The sequence below is a fragment of the Hippoglossus hippoglossus genome, chromosome 8, assembly GCF_009819705.1.
Source record: "Hippoglossus hippoglossus isolate fHipHip1 chromosome 8, fHipHip1.pri, whole genome shotgun sequence".
Lineage (NCBI taxonomy): Eukaryota > Metazoa > Chordata > Actinopteri > Pleuronectiformes > Pleuronectidae > Hippoglossus > Hippoglossus hippoglossus.
Genome location: NC_047158.1, coordinates 792,345 through 814,033, shown reverse-complemented (window position 1 = coordinate 814,033; position 21,689 = coordinate 792,345). Strand labels below are relative to the sequence as shown.

The 21,689-nt window shown below is 40.3% G+C and overlaps 1 protein-coding gene across 1 annotated transcript in view; it reads left to right on the top strand.

Moving 5' to 3' along the window:
• The window catches only part of sept12 (septin 12), a 65,688-nt gene that overhangs the window by 8,065 nt on the left and 35,934 nt on the right, over positions 1-21,689 (top strand). The window contains exon 2 of the mRNA XM_034594507.1: positions 9,633-11,123. Within this exon, the coding sequence (XP_034450398.1) occupies positions 9,633-11,123 (1,491 nt within the window). The remainder of the gene's footprint in view (positions 1-9,632; positions 11,124-21,689) is intronic.

The following is a 21,689-nucleotide window of genomic DNA, read 5'->3' as shown; positions in this document are numbered from 1 at the left end:
TGAGATACGGAAGCCACAGACAAACAAAACCAGATATTTCTAGAATAAGTAGTTATGCTCTCTGGTTTCTGTTACTGCTTGTATATAGTTGGCTTAATGGGCAGTTTGTCAGACTGGGACCACTGCTTTGCTGTTTGAAGACTTTTACTGTGCTACTTTGCTTTGTATGAATCACTTTGTTAAAACAACAGAGTCCCAGTTCCTTTTCACTTGTGGATGAGAAATATCTTTACTGATGTTGAATTCACAGTTTTAAAGGGTGATATTGTATATTAACAGTAACATGTCAAAACATTGCATTTCTACATAGCTTATTCTGAAAGTCATACTAAATTGAATGAGAATGTGAAGACAATTTTCAGAATCCCTCATAATGGTGAGAACAAACATAATGTGTGTGCAGGAGCAGACTAAATCAAGGCAATGGAGAGAGTGCACTTGAAGGAAGGGAGAGAAGGAGGGCGTTTGGGTCTTTGGATGACATGGGAGATTAGAGAAGGTCAGGCAGGATAAGAGCTCTCCCTCCCAGCCCTGCCACATCCTGGTACTGGGCTTCAGCGGGGCACGAACCCTGCAAAGATCAGAGAGGGTCCCATGACTTACTGACCCAGTGACCACACACACACACACACACACACACACACACACACACACACACACACACACACACACACACACACACACACACCGGTTTTGCTCATGATAAGTTCTGGTCCCCCTCTGACATTCCAGTCTGCATTAACGCAATGGAGCACAACAGCCTGAGACACCCAGTGTTCTGTTCAACTGTGAACACCTTTAATCATAAGATAAAAAGAATGACATAACAGAATGTAATAGTGGTTGTAGTTAACATGACTCACATTTTGTACAAACACTTTCCCTTGGGCTCAGGTACAAGTGTTTGCCCATGATATCTCTCACACACACACACACACACACACACACACACGCACACACACACACACACACACACACACACACACACACACACACACACACACACACACACACACACACACACATAAAGGTTGCAAATGATGTGGCTTGTGGCCAAGTCATTCTCCCATAATGGATAAGAGTTTGGCAAGACATCAGTGCAGGTTGCCTGGTACTCGACATGTCTGGAGTTGTCAGGTCCTTCAAAAACAACCGCTCAGTTCTCATGGACCAATAAGAGAACAGAGACAAAACCATTAACGGCGAAAACATAAAGGTTCTGGGCTGAAAACAATTATCTCAAATGAACTGAATTGATCAAAAATAATCTGACAACCGTCTTGCCCTGGGCTGTGAACAGCTACCTTAACTGGGGATAAATAGCTAACAGGAATGAGCTGACAGACTTATCTACGCATTACCTGGACCACAGTGCCTACCTCTACCTGTGCATGACTGCTACATCACTGAACTTGCACATGTTGTGTTCATATAATAGGAAGGTCTATTATTAGAAGATTATTAGAGAAATGAGCTGATGTGCAATGAACATACCCTTTTCAGCTCAACTCCAATGGTAGCCTACTCTTGTTGTTTATCCTCATCATTTGTTGGTCTACCTGTGCTCTCAGTTACTGTCTTTGCACTGTTTCTGCAAAGTTTGATTTTGACTATTTTGTTGTCTGGATAGTTTTCCTCCCAGAGGAACATATTTAGTGTCCAAATTTATAACTAGTGTACAAGTCAGACATCCGAAATCCAATGATGTAAGCATTATCTGTGTGTGTGTGTGTGTGTGTGTGTGTGTGTGTGTGTGTGTGTGTGTGTGTGTGTGTGTGTGTGTGTGTGTGTGTGTGTGTGTATCCTCAGCCACTGTTATTTTCAGTCTATTATTTTCATTGCATATGCTTCTTGGAATGTGTCTTCCAGATGTGCTTTTAGTAAGTGGAAGTTGTTTTAATGTGTGTGTGTGTGTGTGTGTGTGTGTGTGTGTGTGTGTGTGTGTGTGTGTGTGTGTGTGTGTTGGTTTTTAATAGGACATGAGGCATGAGGCCGCATTTTGTGGAAATTGAAATTTTCCATTTTCAGTGAAAAAAGTATAAAATAAGGATTTGTTAAGGATTTGATAGGGTCTGCATGTTCCATTATGTCTGGAGAAAGTGATTTGTTGGCCTGGTATCTCTGTAGTACCACAATGCTTCATATTGCACTTAGCCATACTGCAATTTCAATAATATTTCAATGAATTGTTCAGATCTAACTTTTGTGCAATTTATTTTTCCCCTTATTAGTCTTTGTGAATTTGTATGTGCTGTGCGTGTTCACACGTGTCAGTGCACATGTTGCTTTGTCCGTCAGAAAATCTTGTGGAATGTGCTGGGTAGGGGGTGGGGAGCCTGTGTGTGTGTTTGTGTGTGTGTGTGAACAAGGAGGGAGGGGGGTAGTCATAGACATGCCCAGACTCAGCATCCCCTTACGTTGTGTATGTACACCAGATAGGCTAGGCCTCCCATCCTCTGAATTCATACTGGTTCTCTTACTATATGATAGTTTGACACAGTTATACTGTGTTAAGATCCTCCACCACTGATACATTTCAGCTTTCAACACAATAAAGAGGAAAACCTTTAGTACAAATGACTACATCCATACAAATATTTTATAAAAGTTATGAATTTTAAACAGCATTTTTTGTTGTTGTGTCTTAACTCGGTGTTAGAAATAATCTCTGTCCATACTAACACACCTGAACACACACACTTGACCATTCACACACACTGGTCATGTGTATGCAGGTGTAAACAGGAGGCAGCTTGTCAACACTGCAGGTGGTTGATTAGTTACAGAAATGAATATGAATGAAAAACAGCGATGGTAAATTTTTAAAGATTTTGGAGGTGGAAAGACCCCTTCACTGTAGGAACAGGTTTGAGGAGTGTGGGCAGTAGGTGTAACTTATCAATATGAATGTAGTATTAGAATTTGGTCCCATAAAATAACCTTACCTTTGAGTTTGTGGTGCGTTTCACCCCATGTGTCTAGATAAAGAATACTTTTTAAGAAGAATCTTATCTTATTGTTTTATTTGTTTCAATTTATTTCCGAGTCATCCTATTTTTACCGATAAAAGTTGGTTGAATTTAAGACAAACATAAACTGAGGGTAAGGAATAATATCTAAATATATAAAACTAAGACATTCACAATAAATAAAAAAAACTAACTGTGGTTGTACATTTGTTGTACATACAATTTCAAAATCTTAAATACGACCTGGGTAGAAATCCCCAAGCATTGTTATACCCCTCTGCACCCATACTTCCCTATAGTGTGAGAATTTGAATTCATATGCCAGAATAAAGCTATATGTGAGAGGCTGTGTTCAGGAAGGGGTAAAAAAGGAGGATCTTTGCAGTCTTCATCCAAATTATGTTAATACATGGCAGTATGATGGGAATGAGCACTAGAGGACAGAGAAATGGACTTCTTTTTTCAAAGTTAAGAACCGTTGCTGCCTTTTCTCTCTTTGTGTTGGTGGTATATAACATTTTAAATCCTCCAAGAAAAGTCTTAAATTTGCCCTGGGTTTTCCCAGGGGATGATGCTGAAGAAAAATTGTTTTCTTTGAAAAATGTAATCTTTTTTATAATTATACATTTTATCCCTCAGCAAACTTGAAATCAACCTTCATCTTCATGATTTGCCAGTTTTACCCAGTGGCCACATAATGGTCAACTCTGCATGAGCTAATATTTCAAATGGAGCCTATATTGTATGAGGCTGTGTATGGAAGGTTAGACTTATTATCAGTAAACATTCTATTCATTCCAACAACTTACTCAGGGAATTCAGTAATGATCAAACACCAACCAAGCTTAAGTCTTAAGGAATATCACTCAAGATGTCGACAGTCCTTCGTTTTTTGGAGTTTACGGGTTTGCTACAGTCTTAAACCATGTCAAATACCTGATTGAACTAGTTTTTTTCAGCTTCTTCTATTTTACATTTTTACATACCAAAGAAAGAAGGATCATAGATCAGTTTGTGGTTATATGTTAGCAAGCAAGGTGGCCTTAGATTTCAGATTTAAGAATAACTACTAACTTTCCCCATCATCATCATCATCATCATCATCATCATCATCATCAGTGGCGGCTGGTAAAAACTATTCTTGGTGGAGCTGTACTGTGCCATACTCAGTTATCAGTAACCATCCCACTACGATTTAACAAAAATTGCAGGATACCAGTTCTTTGTGTAATAGTAGGTAGTTATTTAATTCCAATAATAAACATGTCAGTCATTTTTAAACAAAAAGAGATAGCTAACAGTAAACTGCATACTGCACAAATGAACATAGAAAACTAAATCAAAATAATATATACCAAAATAATAATAATCAGCCGATTGATAAATAATGTAAATTATTATTAGTTGTTACCCTTGTGCTCAGATAGTAAGTAGAGTATGCATCATTAGACTACAGACTGAGTCTGGTTACTAGTGTTTACTAAGTACACATTCCTGAAACATATACAGTACCTAACATGGCTGGCTTCATTGTATTTTCATGTGCGCCCTCGTAGACTCGTGTTTCTTTATTTTCTCGGATAAATGTTTCATATTTCGTCCTCCACCACCAACACTGAGCGACCGGGCTTTGGTGCTAGCAGAATCGCCTTTCGCGTATTATTTTTGACGATGTTGATTGCCCAAATTTACTTTGCTATACGCGTATCTTCCCCTGCAACAGTCCCTTATTGGCTACTCGTCTCTGCTTCATGGGCGACATTTCCAGCGCCCCTGAACCATAGACTGTGTGCCCTGATCGTTTGCCACACATTTCCACTTTTATAAAAAAATAAACACACTCTCCACAAGCGAGGGCAGCACCCTAGTGCCCTCTATTGGCCAGCCGCCAATGATCTTCATCATCATCATCATCATCATCATCATCATCATCAGTAAAAAAAGTATATTAAACCCTTATTTATCAACTAGAATTGCTACTCCCCTACTATTACTGGAGCGTAGATTTGCCAAACCCAGTCACTGTGCAATCTCGTACTCTGTAGTTCTGCAATAACACTATGTTTTTTTTAATTTTCTTTCACTTTACCTACTGACAACATCCTGTTGTGTTCCAGCTGCAGAAACTCATCCCATTATGATCATGCATTAAAACTGAATGAATGACTTTATATATTTAAATATAATATATTTGTTTATCTGTGTTCAACAGTTGAATTACTTCCCGAGGAAAGCAGACCATTATATCAGCCAAATAAAATGACAAATGGCCAAACAATCGCCCAATAAATCAACCAACAATGGACTCAGCCAATTTGCAGCTAGACTATATATTTGTCCAATCACCCAACCCTGCCACATATGCAAATCTGATATATCCAAAAATAACCCTGATGTGCAAACGCCCCGCTGAGAGGACCCAAATGTAGGCACAGGAGCTTGGTCGTTGAATGATAATTTAATGCAAAAAAGAAGCAAAACGAAACAGGCTTACGTCTCAGGTATTAAGCAGTCAGCAAAGAATTAACAGGTAAATGAATAATTGAAACTAAAATTGAAACACGATGTGTAAAAAGATGAGTTGACCGAGACAAAAGGAAACACAAAGACTATATACACAAGAGAGGAAGGGATAACTGAGCACTTGTGAAATTAGAACAGGAACTAAGACAAAAACAGGAAGTTAAGCAGGAGAGACACACAAGAAACAGAGAAACTCAAGAGTGCAAACAGCCAAATACAAAACACAAGTCCAAACACAAGCAAAGCTTGGTAATTGTTGAACTGGTAAGAATGGTGTTGTAGATCATGAACTTTAATTATGACTACTCTAATCTGATATCTACTTAATCGTAGATATCAGAAACTGGAATTAAAGATAAGCCATTTTCAGACATGACCTCCGGATCTGCAGTTTGCTTTTCACACATGCACAACGCAGCAGGAGGTTCACTGCAAAGACGCATTTACAACAGCAACAAGTCCTCCGCATTATTCAGGCGAGAGGTGGAGCAGCTGGGTGCAGCACACAGAGGCAGGAAGTGACGTTTTACCTCCACTGTGGAGATCACGTGATTTTCTTTACAACACACAGACACCGGTGTCAGCTCTTATCACAACAGACTCTCTTGATATCTTCGTCAGTGCCTTCTACGCCGTGTCACCGCTTTGTCACCAGGAGATATTAGTTTGCTTTCTTTTTTTCATGTTTGTGTCTGTCGCATGTTAGAAGTGTCATCAACCCCCCCATTTACTCGCCGTGTGTTCACACATCGACTTTCTACAGTCATTATACTAGGGGGCCAGGCAGATAAAGTCCACAGTAATTGGGCAGCGACATTTGCATTTACACATGCACCTCGGAGGAACTGCAGAGTTTAATGCATGTCTGAAAGCAGCTATAGTAATGCTTCAACTGAATTGTAGATAAGATAAACCCCACGCATGAACACTGTGGAGTGGCTGTAACTCACAGCTAAGTCCTTAAGTCCTTTCAACATTTTTGTCCCAAACCCGAGTCTAATGAAGTTGTTTAAAGCTACTGCATTTAATAAACATATAGTTCACCAAAAAAAATTAAATTCAGTCATTATCTACTCACCACTGAGCCGATGGAGGGGTGAGTGAGTCCACAAAACAGGGGTAAACATTGTTGCAGCCAATACAGTTAAAGTAACTGGCGACCACGACTTCAAACGTAGAAAAACAACAGGAAAAACACTAAATGGGGTCATTTACACCATGTTTTGAACCTTAAGGTCCGCTGTTATACTCCTCTGGAGGTGTGTTCACGTTTGAAAAGTGAATTTCAAGTTCAGGAAACAGATCTCTGCCTGCGCTGGTGATAATGATCAAGTTATTCATAAAAAGATTCAGCATAATGTTTTCAAGACCATTTTGTGGGCCTCTGTGCATACAGAAGATTTTCTGTTAAATATAAATTTTGACCATACAAATTTTAGCCATCTGTAGCTACATTTTTACCAATATTATACAAAGGCAAACTGCATAAACATTCTAAATGGATGGTAATGTTATCTTTTACTACATGCATTATGCAGGAATTATGGCATAAGAGATAAGTGACTGATTTAGCCACACCTTTCACTCCTATTTTTTTCTACGTATAACTTAGATATACCTAGGCATGGCATTTTAATCGGTGAAAGTATATTTTCAGTTTGTTTTATCGTTAATCAGATCCAACCAAACTGATAATTGGCCAGGCTGATAATCTATCGACCCCAATGCCTCCTTCCTATGCTAGTGCACACTAGTATCTGTGTTTGTGTGTTTGTGTGTTTGTGTGTGTGTGTGTGTGTGTGTGTGTGTGTGTGTGTGTGTGTGTGTGCGTGTGCGTGCATGTGTGTGTAAGAGAGAGACTGAGTCTGAGCATCTCTCTTTATCAGATTTTAAATGCATTGTGTAAGAGGTGGGGTTTTCGGGTCTGCACAACTGTGAGAAATGAGGGCGTGGAGCCAAATATAGACAAAACACACACACACACACACACACACACACACAAACACACAGGGCACATTACTGCTCCGTAATTATTTCCCCAGTGTTTGACAGTGTGCCAGAAATTACCTGATAGCAGGTCTCCTTATCTTTTGTTTGGAGAGCAGGTTCACACTTGTAGCCTCAGCTAACAAAACCCCCCACACCACACATACCCTTACCGAGCCTTCCTGGAGCCTAGGGAATAGGCTGTGACCAATTGGCTAAAGTATTTGTGGAACAAAACTAGGTAAAAACTTAGGATGAACCATGTCTGCGTGTTCAAAATTAAATATGTAACTGAGCATTCCTTTTATTTAATGTACGTAAACAAATACAAATATATACAGTGTGTGCATGTGTGTGTGTATTTACATATATAACAAGTAAGATATGTCATAATTTATCAATTCATCTCTATTGCTGATCGACCAATTGTTTCACTTCTAATGGAAACTTTATAGCACAAATGAACATGTAATATAACTGGCAGGTTCGAGTTAACTGCCATGCACCAAAAGTCTGTCTGAACTTATATTGTAGGATCTTGGAGTATTCCTCAATCTTGATTACTGACCAGGGTTGAGTCCCAGCCAAATGGTGTTGTGATAATTCATAGTGTAGTGTAATTAAATACCATAAATATTGAGGTGTGGTTGAATTACATGTCGTAGAAATACAGAATAATTTACATTTCCACAGCTTAATTCCATATCAGTCATGTTCTGGGTTTCTGCCAGAGAAGTTGTTCTAAGTGCGTCATTGAATATGGGGTCCTTCATGGTTATGCTTTATCAACATTGTTGATGTAGTGGAGTCGCCAAAGCTTGTGTTCTCCTCCTTATTGCCATTAACTCCTTCATTTTTTTGTCACAGCTTGGTACAAGGCTGTACAAAGGAGGGAAGACCACACACAAGTTATAACTGAAAATAAGTTGAGATGATTTTAAAGAAATGAAAAGGAAATTCAAGTGTTGACATCAAAATCAACTAAAACCAAAAGCTGTGAAAGTTAGAGGGAGAGGGAGACAGGCCTAATGCCCCCAGCTTATATGGATAGAGCCAGACTAGGTGAGGTGACAACTAAAATAATGGAGGGAGAGGACTCTATTATTATTATTATTATTATTTGGAAAGAAACTAGTCCAAAGTTTACGTTGCATTGTGTTGCAGGTGCCTGACAACTACTCTAATATCAGAACTAAATATTGGATTACCAGACTCATTAGCTCACAATCTGCAAAAAAATAATGGTTTTATTTAGGACCACAACAATTTAATCGGTTAAAACCGATTATAAAAATACTTGGCAAAAAAATGTAATGTTGATTAGTTGGGTCTTTTTTTATGATGTATGGCAAACACTGTGGCAACATCACCTGAGGTGAGGGGAGTAAGCCAGCCAATGCTGTGCCTTGTGTAGCTCACATGACGACGCTGCATCCCCACTGTAAATGTTTGAAAACTGGTGGAGGAAAAATGATATCTCTAACGATACAGCAAAGAAAAGGGTGGAGGCAGAGGTTATAAGGAGTAATACATTTGTTAAATGAAGCACAGCAGTAGCTGCTGCATTAATTCTGAATGTGTTACAAACATTTTGGAGAATGCAGTCATTTGACTTTGATACTGTCCAGCATCGACCAAAGTCAGCAAGTCTACAAGATGCAGACATAACAAGGGCAGCATTTCTTATGTCTCGTAAAAACATGGCAGAAGGAGCGGCAGGCAGGTGGGGGCTGTTACAGCAAGAGAGCTGTTAGTAATCTCCGGCCATAGCTAGATATTTTGTTCTGATTCTTGACATTTGGGCTTGACGTCTGCATTTAAAGTAACAAGTTGTCGACCTTTAATAAAGAATGAAAACACATTTTATATATATATATATATATATATATAATATGTCAATATAAATCTTGAAAATTAGTTTGTTTGTGTATCAGCACTTTTTAACATTACTGCAATATTACTGATAACCGTGATCATTTTGGTCACTCTTATCGTGATACAAAATCTTCACACCATTTAATCTCTACACTCATCCCTGTCCGACAGAATGCTTCTGCTTCAATAACTGGATAGTATCCACAATAATGTGTGCAGGTTTTAGTTCAACTGTGACATCTTCTTAATGACTTGTGTTTTCTTTCTTCACACCTGCAGCACTGAAGAGATCCTTTGAAATTGAAGAAGTGGATGACATACCACCCTTCTCAGCTTCCCCTATCTCCTCACCCATTTCTCACCCTTCCTCGCATTTCTTCCTTAACCACAATAAAGCCACTGAGGGGAAAAGTGGAGATGGCCAGTCCTCTTCATTAGCCTTCAACAACAACAACTTAGACTCTACAGCCCACCACTCCTGCACAAGCCTGAATTCCAATCCCAGCCCTGTTCTCAAGTCCCGTACAGTAGTTAACAGCTTGTCCTTCAACCGAGGAACAATGAACAAGCCCGCCGTCCACCATAATGGCTCCTCTGTGGCCAGAGCCTCATCCTTCCAGAGCAAGTTAAATCCCAAAAGCTACTCCATGTTTTCTGGGCCCGGCAGTGACAACGACAGCCTTCACAGCTCCTCGTCCAGCCTGGAGTACTCTGGGGGTGGTGGGGTTGCCCTCCCTCTTAACAAACTTGGGTCATATCCTAGCCCTCCACCTCAGGGAGAGTACCACCGAACCCAACCCCCACAACAGCAACTAGGTGGAGTGGCCAACTTGGTAAGCAACTATAGCATGAAGAAGTTCTCCTCCCATGGGAGTGTTTTCCACACCGAGATGGACCGTGGGTCAGGGATGATGCTGGGTGGTCCACATCCTCGGGGGATGAACCTTGGCTCCATGCCTACCCTAGACGTCCAAATTTGTGATGGAGGAGGAGGAATAGTGGGTGGAGGCAGGGTGTCTCGTGGGTTGAGTAATGCCAATGCAAATGCCAACTGGAATGGTCATCCTCATAATGACACTTCTGTTGTGGTCCCCAAGGTCCTCAAGTCTCCCCAGCCTAAGGTCAAAGAGATACCGCGTCTCAACAAGTTTCCCTTGGATCTGGACAGCTTGGTAAGCAGCACCTCCACATCTCCTGCCAAGGCTCAAGCAGGATCCATGAACCCCAAGCCTACTCCAAGGAGTACAAGGGGCATCCCCCACTACACCAGCCCTCCACCCACTTCAGCCAGCCCTTCAGCCTCTCTCAACAGCCTGGACAGTACTTCTGACACTCTGTCCCTATCCCAGCACAATCCCCTATTGCTTTTCTCCCCATGTTCTCCAAAACCTTTACAGGGCTCAGTTCCCAACCCAGAGATGAGTTGCTCTCGAGTGCCCCTCACGCCAACCCAGAGCCCAAAGCTGGAGGTTATCACAGGGCCCCAACCTGTTCAGATGGTTGCCTTCCTACCTAGCCCTTACAGCTCGTCAAGCCCCTCCAGCCCAAGAGCCACTCGGCCTTTGGAGGATTGTGCAGGGGATACCAGAGATAGTGTTGGCTCAATCCTACAGAGGATCGCTTCCTTCTCTCAGCCTGCAGCCACTGACACTACACAAGCAACGGTGACCCAGCTCCCTACAGGCCCAGGCAATGGTTGGTCTACAATCGGTTGCCCTGCTGTAACCATGCCAATGCCCTCTAGGAAAAACTGGAAGAAGAATCATGAAGGTAAGATGATCTTTGCAAAGTGGTTAATAAGCTGCGTTTGTGTGTGTGTGGTTATTCATGAGACAATCCCTTAGGGCTGAACAGATTCTAGTGGTAGGTAAATAACAGTGTTGTTACTTAGAAGTGTATTCAACTTTATGCGTGCTTGTGTGTTTTTGTCTGTGTTTGTGAGCACTGCATCAACAGGACCAGAAAACAGAAACACATACTTTAGCCATCTAATAACAAGATCTGTGGTGTTAAACTAGACCTCAAAACTATTGCACATTAAAACCATGTGTATGCAAATGCTAGGAGCACACGAAAACTATCCTCACCAGAGTATTTCTGTGGCTCCTCAAGCAAGTCTATATGTCTCTGTATACCTTGTCTCTCTGAATGTAATTTCACAAAGATAGTGTGTGAGAAAACAACCACTACCACTAAACTTAGTATTGACTGATTTGCAAAGTCCAGGTATTGGAATCAGTATCGGGAGGGTAAAAAGTGGTATTGGAAAATCTCTAGCTAAGAGACCGTGGCGATTGTTAAAAGCATCAATTTGAAACAACTCTACACAATTACAGCCCAGATTTAGAAACCTGGCAGGACAAAGAAAATCAGGTGATAAAGCGGTTGCAAAAATTAGTGGAAATCATTATAAAACTGGTTGAGACTGAAATTGAGTTGGCAAAAAAAAGGAAAAAATAGAAAAAATGTACACAAATTTACATTTTCTAAAATCAAGCACTTTATTTTAAGATGCACATTTTTAGAAAATGCTTTCTGTTACATATATAAATGTTTTACTTGGCATGAGAAAAGAGCATTTCATTTTATTAGTACTTTAATCCTCCAGTTATATTCAGTCAGAAAACTGACTGAATATTATTCAAATATTGCATGATACTTTCTTTGATTTGACAGTCAGACGTTCATAAATATTTCAATGTATATTTCACTGAATTAAAACACCAATAAGATATTATGATGGTCGGGACATTTGCTTGAGGACATTTTCACTATCTGGACCCCTCTGAATTTGTTATTGAATAGCCCTGCTGTAAAAGGTCAGGGATGTCAGTTGAGTCGACGGTCTTTCAGATGTGTCCTCAATGCATCTTTGGTTTGTTCACACCTGTTCTTGGAGCTTGTAATGAGATCATCTGTGAACAAGGCCATTGCTATTGACTGTATCAGCAAACTGTAGTATTTCCTTTTTCAACCAAAATATCAGATCTTTCAGTAGCCTACAATATCCACTTGTAGTGATTGGGAAATTAATTTCGTAATATGTACAAATACCTTTGAGGGGAAAAGATTATATTTGCAGTGTGTTGGATAGTATAAGCTGACATTCATCTCTGTGCGGATTGTTCAATGTTTACACAATCTACATAAATGTTATTTTGCCAGCGCACTACTAAATGCTGCACATAACAAGCATCCATCTGTCTGCACATGCTTCAGTAAAAGCTGTTGGTGCCTGGAAACTCTGACTTGAGGGACATGGAAAACATGTCATGAAGAACTGATACACATGTAACACAAGTGTTCCATTTTGTGAGTGGGGGTGTGTTTAGCAAATGATGACAGAGCTTCCTTCTGTTTTTATGTTGGTGTAGAAAAGTCAAGGTTTGCAGATGAGCACAGCTGCCACACCTACTGAACTGTTTCCTGTATTGACTGACCCTGCCCCGCCCCAAACAAAAAAGGCACACTTGTTTAAAAGTGTCTGTTGTTTTACTGACATGATTTTCTGTTCATTTCATTAATGGATCTCATTTGTACATATATAATGTCAGTTCGATGGAATAGTGAGATGTTCTGCCTAGCTCTTGTCCCACTTTGGTTTAGTCGGATCACATGCCTGGATGCTTATTTTAGAATGTTGTTGACTGCGGATTCAGAAAACAGAAAGCATCTGTTTTAAGGCACCTGTGGGGACTTTCCCCTCCGTCTTCCAATGTCATTATGGAATTAGTCAAGTTCCTATGAGTTGAAAGAGAGATAAAAGAGGGTGGCTTATTTCTCTCTGACTCCCAACTAGGCTTACTTGAAAACCAGAGTGATAAACAAGACTTGTGAGTATGTATTTTGTTTAATGTGTAATTAGTTCTGGACAAAAACTGCCAGGGAGTCTCAGGTTGTAACAACAAGTCAGAATGCACAGTAAAAAACTATAACAGGCTCACTCGGCGACAAAGGGATGAATCAATGTCTGTCTTTTTGTCTACTTTCATGCTACTACACTCTTGATGTAAGTGTCAGGTGAAGATGAGTTTGAACACGGCTGCAGCCATCTGTGTTCACTGTGTTATTAACAGTCTAATGTGCCGTAATGGGTGTGCACACGAAATTATTGTTTTGTTCGACCCAGTGATTAACTTAGATGGTTGAAAAGAAAAAGGAAAAAATTATGAAAACATAGAAGCAGCTCAGGGGTCCTTTCCTCTACTGTCCTCCTCTGCCTCAGGAGAAATGCACAGAGTCAAACTGTACAAGAATGCAATGCAGAAAAAGAGTGACACACACACACACACACACACACACACACACACACACACACACACACACACACACACACACACACACACACACACACAACTCTGGCAATTCTGTATATTGTAATTTACACACATGACTATGGTTGTCTTTGTTTCCCTCATCACATAGATTATCATTCCCTCTTCATATCTGACTCAAATCTTCCCCACCTTTGCAAAGCTTTCTTATCTCTCCTTCCATATTCCACACCTTGCTTCTGTGGTTTTGCATTCCTCCATCTGTTCACCTCAGTCTTCTATGCATGACAGCCAGTACCGATTGTAAATATGCAGTGTCCAGGCACCACGAACAACACCATCATTGTCTGGAATCATTTTATTCAGCTCTTCTGTGCTCTTTTATTAATGTTGACTTTTTTGATCTGAAAAGCAATACATTCAGATTCATTCAGATGTCTAAGTCTGCATCTTGTTTGACTCTTATCACTTGAATTTGGTCACAGTTTTTGTATGTTGGCCGAGAAATACACTTGTTGCTTTCTATAAGGCTAATTTAGTAGTAGTGTCAGATCTGGATGCTGTAGCTCTGGAGGCATTCGGAATGAGGACAGTGAGGAAAAGCACAGGAGAGAGAAGTATTGTGATGTTAACAGAGACTAGGAGCATAGGTACACCTGTATTTTGAGAGTGAAATGATCTGTTCTACGGATTATAAAGTAGGGTAAATTCAATTCAGGTAATCCAGGACATTTTTTGCAACTTTGACTTCTACGATTTTTTCATTATTATTAGATCAACATATAATACCATTCTGTAATCCGTAAAATGTTTTCTAACCACACCAGAAGACAGAATACCCAGAGGAGACATGACACAGCTATGAGTGTTCTTTGTACCAAAAAATACATTTCTGCCTGAATTTGATGATGTGGGACAGGTCACTTTGTAATCTGGGACATTTGTATTGGGCTTTAAAAAAAGACAAAATCACCTTGATTTATGCATGCCAAGCTCAATATTACAAATTTTTGGGTGGCTGTGGCTGAGGGGGTAGAGCGGTTGTCCTCTAGCCACAAGGGCCGAGGTTTGATCCCAGTCTTCCACACCTGCATGCTCAAGTGTGCTTGGGCAAGATACTGAACCCCAAATTGCCCCTCATAGAAAAGGTGCTGCCCATAGTTGTACTGTATGAATGTGTGTGTGTAAATGGGTGGATGGCAATAAACTGTACTGTAAAGCACTTTGAGTGGTTATCAAGACTAGAAAAGCTCTATATAAATACAGACCATTTACCATTATGCAAGAAAGCTGAATAAGAAAATGTATATGATTCATCAGTTTAAACAAACAGGGACAGACTGTATTTACCATTAACTGAAAACTGCAGACCATATGCTACATCTCTTTAGTTTATCTTTTTCTTTACTTCAGGAAGTCCCTATATGAATATTTCCCCATTTAGAGAATTTAAATGACTGTCCCAGATTACCCAAAGCATGGTGTCCCACATTATCAATCATATTTGATAAAGTGGGACAACTGAAATGTTTGGGGAAGAAATACACATTTTCAACAACTCAATGCATTTTTTTACTTGAATACATCAGAAACATAATTTGATAACAATTAGCAACATTGTCTAATTTATGACAGATTTATATCCTTAACATTCATTTCATGTCCCTGACCTTTTCATGCAGCTACAAGGGGGAACTTCCGATTGACATTTACCCTGCCCATTTTTGAGACATCACCCTCATGAAGTATTAGGATTTAGTCACATGATAACCATGCTAACCTGTAGTAAAGATCCTGTTGACTAGTATTTGGATTTTGTTAGAATAGGAAATAAACAGACTGAAGCTGAGGTGTCCCACATTACCCAATGTCCCAGATAACCCAAATTCACGCTACCATGAGCTCTTTAAGATATGATGGAGCTTGCTCATGAAGGGCTTAGTACAGTAAGTAAAGAGATGATTTAGTTAAACTGATGGTCTTCATGGCAACTTTACATCTCCTTAATTTTTTCTAAATAGGACAACTGTGATAATGGGCGCTAAAACCATGAAATCCACTTTGTAAAGGTCCAGTGTGAAGAATATAGTGACATCTAGTGGTAAAGTTTGCATGTTGCAGCTGAATACCCCTCACCTCACACTCCTCTTCCAAACATGGAAGAGAACCTGTGGAAACCTTCAGTTGTCATAAAAACTCAAAAGGTGTTTAGTTTGTCCAGTCTGGGCTACTGTAAAAAAAACATGGCGGCCTCTGTGGAGAGGGCCCACTCCAGATGTAAATATAAAGTATATAAATATAAACAGCCCATTCTGGGGTAAAGAAAAAAAAACTATTACTGTACAATTTAGATGATCACACATATAGATTGATCAATAGATTCAGCAGATCCCTTTCACCTAAATCTTACACACTGGACCTTTAAATCTGCGACAGGCAGCAGATGGAAAGTGTTTGTTTGCTCTTTTGAACACCCAAGGCAGTTGGGTTATCCAGCACATTCAAAAACTGCAGCTGAAGGAAACAGCCTGTTGGATCTTTTTGTAAGGGATCATCCTCTATGCTGCAGTTTGTTTCTCTTGCAACCCACTAGTTTGTCTTTCCCATCAGCTCAGATTGGAGCCCAGTTTCCTGTCCAGTTGTTTGGTTCAAGACCCTGAAATGTGTTTCCTGCAACTGATTAGATTAGCTCACTCTATTTTGGCTGAACATACGCACACAGCCGAGGACAGACAGTGGTGGAGACACTGACAAAATGTAAAAAGGCTTGAGTGTCAAAAGAAGAAGAATTGCTCCAACGTGTTTTTTTTACTCCGGTTCCTACCACAGTGATGTTGTGCTTCTGCCCTATGTCAAATCAGCTTTGCACATTTTGCTGCTAATGGTCTTCCTTGAAGGCTTTAATGTGAAGTGTTCCCACTTGGGTCAGACACTTGTCTCTTCTGTGTCATTAACAGTGTTTGCCCTCTTTAAAAAGCTAATATTCAGCAGACGGTCTTGTTATTTGAGCTACAAAAGGCACAGCATGGCTGGTTTCCTGCCCCCACCTCAGGAGACATTGCCACAGTGTCAGGTGTATTACAACACACCCAAACAAATCAAAAAAGTTGTTTTAAGTTAATCAACTATAATGGATTAGTTGCAACAACTAATCTCATAATGGATTATTTGGGTATATATATATAGCAGCAGAGAACAGTCAGCAGTCCATCCACAAGAAATACTCCTCCCTCGTCTTTTGCTCTTGTTTTATGAGTGATGTTTGGCAAGATTGTCGAGGGATATCTTGTTTCACACATATTTGCTGTGTAGCTGTTTGCCTTGTCAGAGGCTGGTTAGTACACGTCCCAGTGGGAGCTCCAACACCTCTGTAGAGAATGTTCTGGACTAAAGGGTCAGAAAAACACAGGTTTTGTCATGGATGTCTCACTCACTCACTGCAGCCATGTGTGAAGGAAGAGAAGGAAGAGGGGGATTTCTGTTAGCAGGCACGTACAGACTGGCCAGTGTGTGTGTGTGTTTGTTTTAGGTTAAGAAGCAGGGGCCTGCAGCGGGGCTTGGCTTGGATTTGTTTTCAATCTGTTTAGTTGACCGAACATGGCTGCCCTTTGGCTCTTCCAATCAAAAGCAAAAGAGCCATGGAAAAAAAAAGTATAACTCCCTGTCAGAGTCTGCGGGTGGAACTGGGGTGAAGGAGGGGCTGAATCCACTGGCAATACTGACGCAGAGGCAGTGGGGGGAAGCAAAGGGAGTGATAAGAACTCTTTGCAGGATCCTCCATATAGGTTTGACTTTTTAGTTTTTGTGTCAAAATTATTTTGGAGAATTGTTTATGCAGAGTGAAAAATACAGAATGAATGAATGAATTATTATGAAACAATAAGTGCTGCTGTGCTGACTGATAATTCGTATTCTATCATTTGTCATAGTGATATGAACATGTGCAATAAACATATTGCTAAATAGACATTATGAAGAAGAAAGTAATTATAAAATGTTCATATACCATGCATTCACACAGGGTTTTCAGAAGTCTGAGCCAATGAAGCAGAAAAAAACTATGTTGAATGTTCTCTTCTGTGTTTCAGTGACCCTTCTGGTTGTGTTGTAGCCTTTCCTCATGTCACTCATAGCACCTCCAAATGTTTGACAACACCACAGCGCAGCTGTAAAATTTAATTGTGATAAACAAACTGAAACTTCTATGTAGTCTGGTGGCTCCATAGCTCCAGGCTGAGACAGCTCTTGTAGAGCAGTGTTACTTGCATGGGATGAATCCACATCAGCAGCAGAGGAAGGAGGACTGATGTCTGTGTGCTTCATTCAGCTTCACTCAGTGTTTCCGAGTTTATTGAAATTTTCTATTTTTGATACTGAGTTTATAAGCTGTGTTGACTTTGCTGCTTTAGATTTTATTGTTGCTGTTGAATGTGTGGTTAGTTAGCAGGTTGGCTGAGGAACACGCAGGCGCTGTATGCACATGCAATATTTGTTCATTTTTCTTAATGCACAAAATCATCAATGTTTTCACACAATACAGATTTTCCCATATTGTGCAGGCTGATTTCAGACCAAATCAACAACTAAATGACAATGATGACAAAATGAAGCAATAAAAATAGGCCTTTGGAAAGGGACATTTTATGATGTTGCGACCTTTCACTTATAAGTTGATCTTGTCTTCTTTAGTATAATTATCAGAACTCATAATAACAGGCCCAGACCAAACACGGAGAAGCTCAGTCATGTATGTATCTTCATACCCTTTTTGACCTTTTGTATGCCCACCCCACCCTAACCTACATAGCTGCCATTATACACAATGATTTGATCCCCTTTGTTCTCAAGAGGGCAGGTCCTTGTAATGTGGATCTTGGCCTCAGGGGGCCAGCATTCACTTCTAATCCCTCTCATTTAAGACAGTCGGGGATGACAAGAAAGGTTGTAGGATGAGAACAGAGAGAAAAAGCAAATAAAGACAGACTGGAAGGAAGGGAAGGGTTAGTAAAAGGATGAAAGAATTTAGGAGAAAAGAATAGTGTTATGAAATTCTTTTTATTAAACCCTAATGAAGGCAGCATGTAAACACACAACCAGAGGCACCAAATGACGATTGGAGCTCAAGTTGTTTTTCTTTATAAACGTGGGGAGGGCCAACGGTTTCACATGAGGTGACTCACACGAGTAATGTAAACGCACAGCTGGACTGGCTGTCAAAACAAAGAACAGAGGAGCTCGGATCACAACAAATAAGTGAGCGTGAGAGGGAGTGTGACTTCATGTTCCGTTCGGGACAACACTACTCCAAAATCTTTTGATATGGCCTCTCTGAACCAACAGTGGATCGACTTTAGAATGGAACGTATTAGAAAGGACACTAAGACCTTTGATGTGCCATGAATTAAGTTTTTTTTTTTTTTAAAAGAACAAATAACTGGACTACTGAAGATGCCCATCCCAAAATAAAATGGCTAATTAAAATAACAAAACTGAATAGTCTAAGATCAAAAATTAAGGACAGAACTGGGAGAGCAAATGAATTTAATAAAATTTTATTTCTGTAGCTCCAAATCATAACATACATTATTTCACGACGCTTTACAAAATTATACAGACACCCAATAGTTTCCACAATGAGCAAGCGCTTTGGCAACTGTGGAGATAAAAAAACTCTCTCATTAACAAGAAGAAACCTCTAGCAGAACCAAACTCAATGTGGGAGGCCATCTGCCTCGACCGGTTAGGGTGAACGTGGAAAAATGGTTAAGAGAGGATACATAGGTGGAAAAGAGGGGAGAGAAGAGAGAGGGAAAGAGAGGAGAGAGGGACCAGTCATATCTAAGCTCTTGTAGCTTGTACAGTAGTTGTTCAGAGAGAGAGAGTGTCCATGTCTGTAACAGAATCTTATGATCTATGGTTTCAAATGCTGCACTAAGATCCTGCAGGACAGGTATTGAGACAAGTCCATTATCTGATGCCATGAAAAGGTCATCAGTAACTTTTAACAGTGCTGTTTCTGTGCTGTGATGGATCCTAAATCCTGACTGAAAGTCTTCCAACAAACCATTACTATCTAAGTGATCACATAGCTGGTTAGCAACAGCTTTTTCAAGGATTTTGGAAATGAACGGAAAGTTTAGTATGGGTCTATAAACATTACATTACATTTCCTTTAGCTGACGCTTTTATCCAAAGCGACTTACAATAAGTGCATTCAACCATGAGGGTACAAACCCAGAACAACAAGAATCAAGAAAGTAACATTTCTTCAAAAAAAAGCAAAACTACAAAGTGCTATAAGTAAGTGCCATTTAAGTGCTACTAAATTGTTAGTTTAAAAATGTTATTCAAGGTATAGTCGGAAGAGGTGTGTTTTTAGTTTGCGGCGGAAGATGTGTAAACTTTCTGCTGTCCTGATGTCATTGGGCAGCTCGTTCCACCATTTAGGAGCCAGGACAGCAAACAGTCGTGATTTTGATGAGTGGTTAGCTCGCAGTGAGGGAGCAACAAGCCGATTGGCCGAGGCAGAGTGGAGTGAACGGGCTGGGGTGTAACGTTTGACCATGTCCTGGATGTAGACTGGACCCGATCCGTTCACAGCACGGTACGCAAGTACTAGTGTTTTGAAACGGATGTGGGCAGCCACTGGTAACCAGTGAAGGGAGCGGAGGAGCGGAGTAGTGTGAGTGAATTTAGGTTAAAGACCAATTGAGCTGCTGCATTCTGGATGAGCTGCAGAGGTCGGATGGCACTAGCAGGTAGACCAGCCAGGAGGGAGTTACAATAGTCTAGGCGTGAGATGACCAGAGCCTGGACCAGAACCTGCACCGCCTTCTGAGTGAGAAGGGGGCGTATTCTCCTGATGTTGTACAGCATGAATCTACAGGAACGTGCTGTTACAGTAATGTTGGCAGTAAGGGAGAGTTGACTGTCGACTGTCACACCCAGGTTCCTAGCAGTCTGAGTGGGGGTTAACACGGAGTTGTAAAAGTTAATAGTCATAGAGAGAGTTGGTTTTAAGTAGAGTTTTAATTATCCCTACCTTAAAAGCCTGTGGTACATAGCCAGTTAATAGAGACATATTAATCCGATTTAATGTGGGACTGTCATTAGAGGAAAAACTTCCTTAAAACCTATCTAGTTGGTTCAGAACAGGGTTTAATAGATTAGTTGATGGTTTAGATGAAGAGGGTGAAGTCAGTTTGAAAAGTTCTAGTGGTCTAAAGATAAATCTGGTGCTACACGTGGTTCTTAGGTTTCTGTAGTGGACAGTGTATCTGTGTATTGGTAGGGAGGAAGTGGTGAAGTTTTTCCCTGATGGTTACAATTTTATTTGTAAAGAAGCTCATGAAATCATAGCTCCTCAGAGTTAAATGAATACATGTTTCATTGGAGCTATGACTCTGACTGTCAGCCTGACAGTGCTGAAGAGGAGCCTGGGGTTGTTCCTATTTTCTTCTATTAAGATGATAGATTAAGGCTTCTTGTAAGTTATCAGTGTAACTTTTCAGGATAGGCAGAATTCGTCTAGATTGGTGGAGCGCCACTTCCTTTCCAACTTCCGTGATGTCTGTTTTAAAGCATCTGTTTGAAAATTATAACCTCCTCTGATTTACCACCTTCTTTTTCAATGGGGCGATAGTGTCAAGGGTTGTTCGCAATACAGCTGCTGGACTATTTACAAAGTCATCAACAAGCGTGAGAGTAAATATCAAAGGGATTATTTCCTTAAAAGGATAGTTCACCCAAAAATTAAAATTCACTCATTATCTACTCACAACTATGCCGGTGGAGGAGTGGATGAAGTGTTTTAGTCCACAAAACACTTTTGGAGTTCCAGTAGTAAACATTGTTGCAGTCAAGTCCAATACAATTGAAGTAAATGGTGACCAATTCAAAAAAAAGAACAACAGAAAGAAAATATAAAATGCCTCCATACTGCTCCTATGGTGTCATCCCAGTGTCTGTAAGCCCCGACATTCAAATTCGACTTGAAACAGCGTCATTTACACCATGTTTTTAGCCTAAATGTCGGCTGTCATCCTCCTGCTGAGCCGCGTTT